General features: G+C 47.5%; 3 protein-coding genes across 3 annotated transcripts; 1 reads left to right on the plus strand and 2 right to left on the minus strand.

The window, feature by feature from the left end:
- Positions 1–455: 455 nt before the first annotated feature.
- On the minus strand, positions 456–1,232 carry PHALS_07808 (mitotic spindle assembly checkpoint protein mad2b; the record flags this gene model as incomplete). The annotated part of the gene is made up of 3 exons (XM_024721342.1): positions 456–1,003; positions 1,071–1,096; positions 1,153–1,232. The coding sequence occupies 3 exons, from the start codon at positions 1,230–1,232 to the stop codon at positions 456–458; spliced, it is 654 nt and encodes a 217-aa protein (XP_024586450.1).
- Positions 1,233–1,303: 71 nt separating this feature from the next.
- PHALS_07809 (transcription initiation factor-related family protein) lies at positions 1,304–2,959 on the plus strand (the record flags this gene model as incomplete). Its single annotated transcript, XM_024721343.1, has 8 exons — positions 1,304–1,397; positions 1,463–1,584; positions 1,646–1,729; positions 1,805–1,855; positions 1,925–2,215; positions 2,278–2,369; positions 2,446–2,582; positions 2,661–2,959. 8 exons carry the CDS (start codon positions 1,304–1,306, stop codon positions 2,957–2,959), a joined length of 1,170 nt encoding a protein of 389 aa, XP_024586451.1.
- Positions 2,960–3,064: 105 nt separating this feature from the next.
- Positions 3,065–4,553, minus strand: PHALS_07810 (metal ion transporter family; the record flags this gene model as incomplete). Its single annotated transcript, XM_024721344.1, has 4 exons — positions 3,065–3,707; positions 3,769–3,904; positions 3,968–4,067; positions 4,128–4,553. 4 exons carry the CDS (start codon positions 4,551–4,553, stop codon positions 3,065–3,067), a joined length of 1,305 nt encoding a protein of 434 aa, XP_024586452.1.
- Positions 4,554–8,909: the final 4,356 nt, after the last annotated feature.

The raw sequence follows: 8,909 nt of genomic DNA on the forward strand, positions 1-8,909 counted from the left end.
AACGCTCTTCAAGAAAGGTGGAGCTCACAGCCCAGGGTTGCAAATAGCCAAAATTGTGGAGATAGATTACGTAGCACGAATTCTATCTGGATTATACCAGGATCAAGGCTCAATTACATGGACCAATGTCTCTTTCCTTCATCAACTTGTCGGCTTTGTACGTCAATACAGACGGGCCAGGATACGTCCCACATTTTCGGTTTTTCATGAAACTCACGTCGGTCATTCGGCAAACAACGATCTTAAACCTTAAACTTTTGGTTTGGGCAAAGACTGTGTACGGTCAAAACTGCGTATGCTGCTGCTACTTTCAAGAAGGCTAGCTTAACAAGTATCATGACAATTATAATGTAACTATTCGATCGCAAAAATATCACTTTTCTTCTAATTCCCATATTGTAATTAGTATACCCGAATTATACACTAGATTTGCCTTTTAACCTTACCTTTCTTCGTCATTGCTTCTCTATGTATACGTTAAGCTGGATTAGCGACGCCTCCGCGTGAATAGTTTTGACTGGAATAATTTTCTTATGCCCTTGTTGATTTTTGTGCCAGAATGGGTCTGCCAGTACCCACGAGTTGCTTGCGGTGGCGTCATTCATAAAATTCTCTCGGCTACTAGTGCCTTCCGCTGTATGCGCTAAGATACGAAATGTTTGCGGCATATTATTCCTGTCCGGTATTTTGGCACCATGTGATACTGGAGCTGCGACCAACGCCGCCATCCCCATGCGAAACGCTTCCTCAAGCTGCCCCAGCGCACGCTGATGGTCTTTGCCAAAATTTGTCGTTTCTAGTGCTGCAATCCAGACGAGCTCGATTACGAGCGTCTCCGTCGCACGTCCTTCATTACAAAGAAGGACTACGCACAACTTTTCGAGTTCTCCTTGTAGTAGCCACGTTCGGCACCCATTCAGCATGGAGTGTATGTATTCGCACAAAAGAGGGTGTCGACTCATGTGAATTGGGATGTCATACAGCACCCGCTGCTCAAACGACTCTGCTCAGCAGACATAGTGGTTTGTGTCGCACTCGTTTTGAAGATGAATAACGTACAGTTTCAGCACCTTTAGGGTATACAAGCCATGAAAATCTGCAATGCGAGTTTATGTTAAAGTGCGTAAAGGCCAGTGAATCTATCGTACTCACAGAAATTCATGTATGGCGGCCTCCAAAAACTCGAGCACCGGGTCTGTGAGTGTCTCCTTTGCAGTTTTGTCAATTTCCATTCGAAAAGTGTCCAGAAAATTCCCTCTTGAGACTGACACTGAGCTTTTCTACTGAACATTACCAATTTTTAATGTGGCGTAATTTGGCATACGGGTCACAGCAGGCGGCAGAAGCGGCGCCTGCTTTTGCTCCCACGAAGTTGGTGGAGACTGTAGTCTCTCAAGGTCTCTTTCTGCTTATCGCGCGTCTTGTGTGCCTGTTTTAACAACAACATTATGTCTATGGTCAGTGGACGCGTCATCCGTGCCGAAGAATGACGGCGCTAAGGTTTACAAAATTCTAGAGTTTCTGCGCAAAGTTCCAATGCACAAAGCAGTATCTGTAGCTGAAATATTTAAGCATACGGGTGTCGTACGTAGCTGCAATTGCTTGACTACATTTACGATGTGTGGTGACAGTACGCCTGAATAAGGACCTTACAATGGACGACCAAGTGGAACAGCGACTCAAAAACAATCCAAAAGTTCGATTACAAGGAGACCACTATGCGTACCAGGTGAAATTAAACATATCATGACATAGTTTTAGTGAAACGCAGTTTCATTTATGAGCTTGTATGTTTGTCTTCTAGGCCAAATACGATATAAAGAATCGCATGCAGCTTCTTAAAATCCTCGATCGTGTTAGTGCAAAAACGAAGTACTGCATGATAGATAGACTGTAGTCTGACAAGGTCGTCTTGTTGAGTTAGACCCCAGAGGGTATGCCTATTGAAGACTTAATCGATTGCTACGTCAGTGTAGAGGATGACCTGAAAGAGTTGACGCGCACGGGAGAGATCATTTGTTTAAAAAACGCGGACAAGGGCGCTGAAGTATACTACTCACGCGGGTCTGCATTTCTTGTGGATCTCTCTGGAGTTGCGACTGTTGAAGCTGGCAGCTACTTGGCCCATTCTAGTGAAGACATTACTGAGGAGATTCGTCGTGGTGATGCACTTCGCGTTGGCGACAATTGGTTTCGTGTCTCGGCTGCAGTAAAGGTGTTACTATGTCCAAATTGATTTACTTATACGTTCTCATTAGCTTTGAATTATCCCTCTAGAGTTCAAGTGCGTCTCGACCTGTCCCTTTTGCGGGAATGGCAACGAAAAGTGTGTCTTCAACACGGGACCCCAATGTGTCAAAGAAAATTAAGTGCGACTTCGTCTGCTCTGCAAGTGCTTGCATGGAGGTACTCATCAGCTATACTTTTTCATTTGCTTGGCTTCAGATTTATGTTTAAATTCGACAAAGATCATCTTCCTTTGGATATTCCTTTTCCGGATGCAAAGAGGCGCAGTATAGCCAGCAGTGATCGCTGGGATCTTTTACCTAAACGTGGCCCTAAGTTTCAAATGGTGAAGCACGGTATGAACTGCGTGGCTTGCGCTCTATTACTAGCTACTTTCTCTCATCAAAGCTCATCGAGCCGAATATTCTCCGCAGGCTGTTCAAATGATATACGTCAGCTGTGGCGGGACACTATGCGAACGTGGCCCTCAGATCGCGCCGAATTCGAAAAGAAGCTAGTCCAAGCAGGTCTAACTACGCAAGCAAAAGTTGATGCGAATCGTCGCCAAATGAAGCGCCGACTGAAGGAAGATAAAAAGAAGAATCGTCCTCGTAAGCAGCGCGATATCAAAATCACCAATCATCATCTAATTGGCACGAAGCTTGGCGAGATCCTGGCAAAAGGGAGCCAAGAGCAATTCACGCTTGGTGCTGTTCGATTTGATAAAAAGTAGCTTCCAGATGAAGCCAATTTGAGATGTCACCCCAGTGGCTACTCTGCTATAAAAAGTATATGGGTTGTATCCATCGGTTAGCAAGAAATCTATTGGAGTGGAATTTCAAATTTGTAGCACCCCTTTCTGTCTAAAAAATAAAACTCCAGCCGCTGTAATTATTATAAAGACGACCAGACAAGTAGTCGCAACTCCCCAAAACCACCCCCATGCATCCTCCACGCCTGATGATAGATTCATACCAAACACGCCAACAAGTAGCGTGCCAGCGGAAAGACTGATTGTGACGAGCGAAAAGACCAAGTCTACTCGAAGCAAATAGTTTCGCATCGAGTCCAGTTTCAGCATTACCAAACTTTCTGTATTCGTGATCCTGTGCTGCATCAAATCTGCTTTTGTACGGGTCGAAAAAATGTCCTGCAAGTAGTTTTCAATCAAAACTTCGGCTTCTTCGGAATCAAAACTGTATAAATCCGTAAGAAGAGAAGGGTTCTCATAAAGCTTCGTGAGGTACAGCAAACGCAAATCTTCTTCGTTATCAAGCAGATCCATCAGTAAACGGCGAACACCGTCTACCTGTGATTCAAACTCGTTCATGGCATTTTTAAACTCGCGTAGCGTCTCCAACTCATGTGAGTGAAGATTTTCATGCACCAGCCGATCTAGTGCTGCAAACACAACAGGAGAAAGCTTATCGTAATCTTCCTGAAAATACCGCGCTAACGTTGCCAACAAGACTTCAAGTGCTCTGCACGATAAATTATTGTCATTCTGCACTCACGTTATCCCCCATATATATTACGACTGACCTGAACTCATACGGGTCTTCTGCATTTTCTCGAGCAGTCTGGCGAAATTGATCCTTCAAAATTGACAAAAGACTGTCAGCGCCATCAGGTACGTACACCAAACACATGTCTCGCATCACAATCGCTCGTAAAGGGTCTGTGAGTATCAGAAAACGTCAGCACCAGACATCAATTACCCTGAATATACCGTCCTCCCTACCAGCACTGATTAGAATTGCCTGCTTTCGTATAATGATCGCGGGCTCATTTGACACAGAGAACGCGTTCTCCATCCTTCGAATGTCTCGCGCATGAACACGCTTTAAGCAGATAAGAGATTATCGTCGTTATCATCCCTATCTTTTTACACAATAACCCACCTGAACATCACAGACTGTGCCATAACTAGCTCCATCAGGTCCTCCACCATCCCCGCGCATTAAGTTCAGACTACCTCGCCGACCATTGGCTCCGATACTACCCACTCGACGCAGTGGCGGCCCCACAACGTCCACGGACTTGTCGACCTTCTCGGGATCCTCTTCTTTGGGTAGTGCAGCTTGGAGAGTCATTCGCAGGACATCAAGACGACTCATTTCCTTAAGGACCGAATCCCCATTGCGGTCGAATAATAGTACCAGAACGCGACCATTTTTCGAGCCTGGATCAAATTGGCAAGCAAAGCGGTTAAGTGAGCCGGATCCGGGTGAGCTGGTGCTGCTCATCTCTGTTGGATGCGTCGAGCGTAGATCGATACGGTGATAGTCTGTTCCGGGGCTGCGCGTTTCCATCGCAGAAGGTTCCATAGCTCTGCTGTTGGGTGTAATTGATTATCGGGAATTTGGCACAAGAAAATGGCCATTTTGGACCTATCATCTTTGGCTACCAAGTTTTACCAATATTGTATCGGTGGGAGCGCTAAGGTTATCATCGTGCAAAATACGATATTGTATTTAGCAATAATACAATATTTTATACGATATTGCATCTTGCACAATGATAACCTTAGCGCTAATGTAATGTTCTGAGGTACGATAAAATCGGTACAAATGATGACTCACGTAAAGTAATACGGATAATTTACTATTTGAAAATGAATGAAGTTGAAACGGTTCTTACTATTATTACAGAGCGAGCTTATTACTTAGTTGATTTAGAAGCTTCAGTTCCGAGTTGAGCATACGAATCCAATCTCTGTGCGTCGTAAGTGCTGACTCTTAAAGCTTCTTCTGCTTAGAAACTACGGCAATCCGTTGCACTAAGTTGCACTTGCCGTCGATTCGACAAGTGAGGAATTAAGGAACTGGATCACATCTGAGGATGTCACACGAGGTTTTCGATCACCTGTCCTCAGACAACTAAGCACGCTTGTTTACCTCATGTAAATAGTTGGCCCGAAAGAAATGGCGGCGCATCGACCAGAGACGATGATTGCTTTCCGTAAACAGCGGTGGAAATAAGCTGGTGCGAGACTATCAAAAGCGCACTAATCAAACGACAGTGAGAGCACCAATGACGCATAGGGAAGGGACGGAGGAAATCTCTTCCTTGAAGGGGCAAGCTGAAATGGCTATACATTGAGCCGTTTTATAGTCGGAGCAATAGCGCGTCGCGCCTGCGTCTCCGAGCCAGAAGGCGGTGCGCGAGAATGAGCTTAACGCGCACTCCTTTAAGAAATGTTTCTTTAATATGAAAGCCTGGAAGTGCAAAAGTGTAACGATGTTACACGTGCCCTTGTAAGAAAGGGCGGGTGGCATGAGATTGTACGACCGAATATAGGTGTGTATTACACAGTTAGTGTAATAACACAGCGGCATAGCTACACCGTAACAAGAAGCCACCACGTCGCAGGATTGCCAGTATTAATGCATATTACTATATTAATCAGGTGTTGCTTTATTTATCTGGTATATATTGATTAGAAAAACATTGGGTTTTAGATATTGGGGGGGGCTCAGCTGCAACTAAAACAATGAAATATAGCTTCAGTTTTGAACATAAGTATTCGTTTGCCTAGAAAAGGTTTTACTACTTAGAAGTAGCAGATTGCGATCCGCTACACTTGCACTGGTTCATAGGAAGAACGTATGGTGGGTGACCTAAGCTTAGATTCCTCTACGCAAAGAGCTACGGCAGCCCCGCTATACTTGGTAGCACTCGTAGTCAATCTACGCCTGAGTCGTTACGACTAGTCCTCTGTTAGGATGGAGGAATACTCTTATTTGCCCCAGGGCATGCAGGGCGGACTTAATAAGCTGATGTCCCTGCTGGGCCCCAAGCGCGTGAAATACCTCGTTGCGCAAGGGCCCGAGGACATAAGCGCGCACCTAGAGTTGTTTTAAGTTATAAAAATGCTCTGTTAGAGCACTTACAGCAGAAGCTGTCAGCATCGACTGCGTCTTTGACGCCACCGTCGACGACGGATGATTCCTTCCGACCCAGGCCGCTCATGGTGAGCGATAATTGAGGGTAAGGATGGAGAGACTGAGATAACTATGGCATCCGCCATGCTCCAAAATGAGCAACAGCTTGCGGCTAGTAATCTCCAAGCTCGGAGGTCGAGCGCGAGAATGGGCACTAGCGCGCGGCGCTTTGGTTGAGGCTGTGTACCCCTCCTATAGAGAGCTGGAGCGACAGCTTTTGCGAGTGCTCTCGCCGCCTAATTTGGCAAATCGCGTGCGATCGCGTTTCCTTGCTGCCCGACAGGGCAAGAAGGAGTTGGCGGACTTTGTTAGAGAGTTGAGAACTCTTATCGCCAGTAAGGCAGCAGATCCTCTCCCGAGACGGTTGCAGTAACCGTCTTTATAAAGGGCCTTCGCGCTGGCGTGGTCAGAACGGAAGTCTACCGTGTGCATCCGTCTTCTTTTGAAGAAGCGGTGAATGTGACATTGAATGCCGAATTTAAATTCAAGTCGACACGACTTGGTTGAAATGCAAACTCTCAGGACTCGTCGAGCGGGCTGGGCCATGGATCTCAGCTATGCTGAGAAGGTGATGGGATAGTTCCGAGCTGCTGAGCAGCGTGTAAATACCCGACGGTGTTTTGATTGTGGAAACACCCTGCGCAAGGCGCGTAGAGGTTCGTCGAGCTGACGTTCGGTCCGGGAAACTACTGGGGGGATTTGAGATCTGCTGAGCCTCAAAGAGGTAAACGGCGGCAGGGCCCAGCCCTGTGCTCTTGGACATGGAACTTGTGTGCAAGCCTGGCTTGTTGTTCGTGAAAGCGACCGTGAAGTGCTTTGATAATTCGTGGAGAATCTCGATTGATTCTGGCGCGTCGGGCAATTATGCTCTCCGCCCTACGATCGAAGGAAGTCACTGGCGCTGGAAGCGCGGTTGAGTAGCACGTCACTGTTCGCCTAGCGACGGGGATTTGTGTCACTTACCCGAGGGTCCCTGCGGACCTCGGTGTCAAGTTTCTTGACTTCGATAGCGAGGAGCGCTGTCTAATCGTAGACTTGGATGCAAGGTATGACATTATCCATAGTATGGCATGGTTGGAACACCATGAATCATGGATCAACTGGAGGTCGAAGTCCTTGGACGCTACGCGCACGTCTCCTGGTGAAGCTTTGGTGAGTCATGAACCCACCTCTACGAAGAAGCAGAAGCGCTATTGGTGCGAACACTGGACCGGGACGGTCAATGTGCTGGATATCGGAGTATCCGAGCTGTCAAACACCAATGGTTCTGGACAAGAGTCCCGAGCGTGGCTAGCCGGTTGATCGTAGAGTGGCACATAACCCACTGAGCACTGCTCAAGTATTGGAGCAGTTGCTGCATGCTAAGAGTGGCATGGTCGGCCAAGGGCCAAGGTATCAATGGCGGGACCCTTGTGATGCACGTGGAATGGAACGTAACCCACCGAGCACTGCTCATGTTACGAAGCAGTTGCTGCGTACAGGCCCGAGGCATAAAAGGCGAGGCCCTTGCCCTTGTGATACGCGTGGAGTGGCACGTAACAACCGAGCTCTGCTCACGTTACGAAGCAGTTGCTGCGTGCCAAGAATGGCAGGTCCGAGGAATCAAGGGCGAGGGGCTTGCGATATGCGTGGGTTGGCACGTAATTTACTGAGCACTGCTCACGTTCGAAGCAGTTGCTGCATGCCAAGAGTGGCATGGTCGGACGAGGTCCAAGGCAGTCTGGGCAAAGCCCTTCTGATGCACGTGAAGTGGCACGGAATCCGCTGAACGAAGACTGTGGAAATCGCAGCCTTCTTTACGATGCAGTCTGCTGCAAATTCGTGCAGCTGGTGAGTGATGAGAAGAGGATGCGCTAAAATTGCAGTAGAAAAAAATCAAAAACCCAGTTATTTTACTGCTTTGTCATTTGGTCTTCCGATATTGCAAATAACATCAAGGCTCCGATGGAGCAGGGAGTGGGGATACTGGATGACGCCGAGTGCGTGTTCCCACTGTTCTCGATGAGACATTAAGCCTCTATAGAGAAGAGACAGCGAAGCCGTATGTTATCCACAAGCCACTGGGCGTCGACCCTGACCCAGGTTGTGTCTACCGTAGACGATAGCGCACAGCTACATACCTTTGTCAACGGTATGAAGGGAGAGAAAGACGGCGACATCACCCACAAGGCTATTCCCGCGGTGGATGTTCTTCTTGAGCTGGACGAGATGTCCTTCGAAGCCGTTTGGCGGTGTCTTGAAGTAGGCAATTTAGCCGAGGTAGTCATTACAAGACAGAACGAGGAGATTTACTCGTCTACGATTTCGGATGAAGCTGTCCTGGGGGATACTAAGAGAGCGCTGAACGCACGAAGTGATCCTGAAGGATCCTTCGGATCCGTATTGATCTTTGGTAAAGGACTCCAAAGACGTCGTCTCCAAAGACCCGCCGTCGGTCCTACCACCGGACCGAGGTGTGCGTCATGAGATTGACTTGGTATCGGAAACCAAATACTGCGTAGCACGCCAATGGCCCGTGCCGTCATTGAAGCCATTTTCACGAGGCGGGAATGGTGCGTGAGGGCAAGTCTCCCCATTCGACAACCACGTTTTGTGTCCAGAGGCTGACGGCAAGTGACGCATCGTTCATGCTTACAATAAGCTAAAGGCTGCCACTATTCCGGCACAAACGCCAATTTCTAGGAAGGATGTTCTTCAAAACAACATGGTGGGATGTACGAAGTACAGTGCACTCGACTT

The sequence above is a fragment of the Plasmopara halstedii genome (assembly GCF_900000015.1).
Source record: "Plasmopara halstedii genome assembly, contig: Scaffold_3120, whole genome shotgun sequence".
In the NCBI taxonomy this organism is placed as follows: domain Eukaryota; phylum Oomycota; class Peronosporomycetes; order Peronosporales; family Peronosporaceae; genus Plasmopara; species Plasmopara halstedii.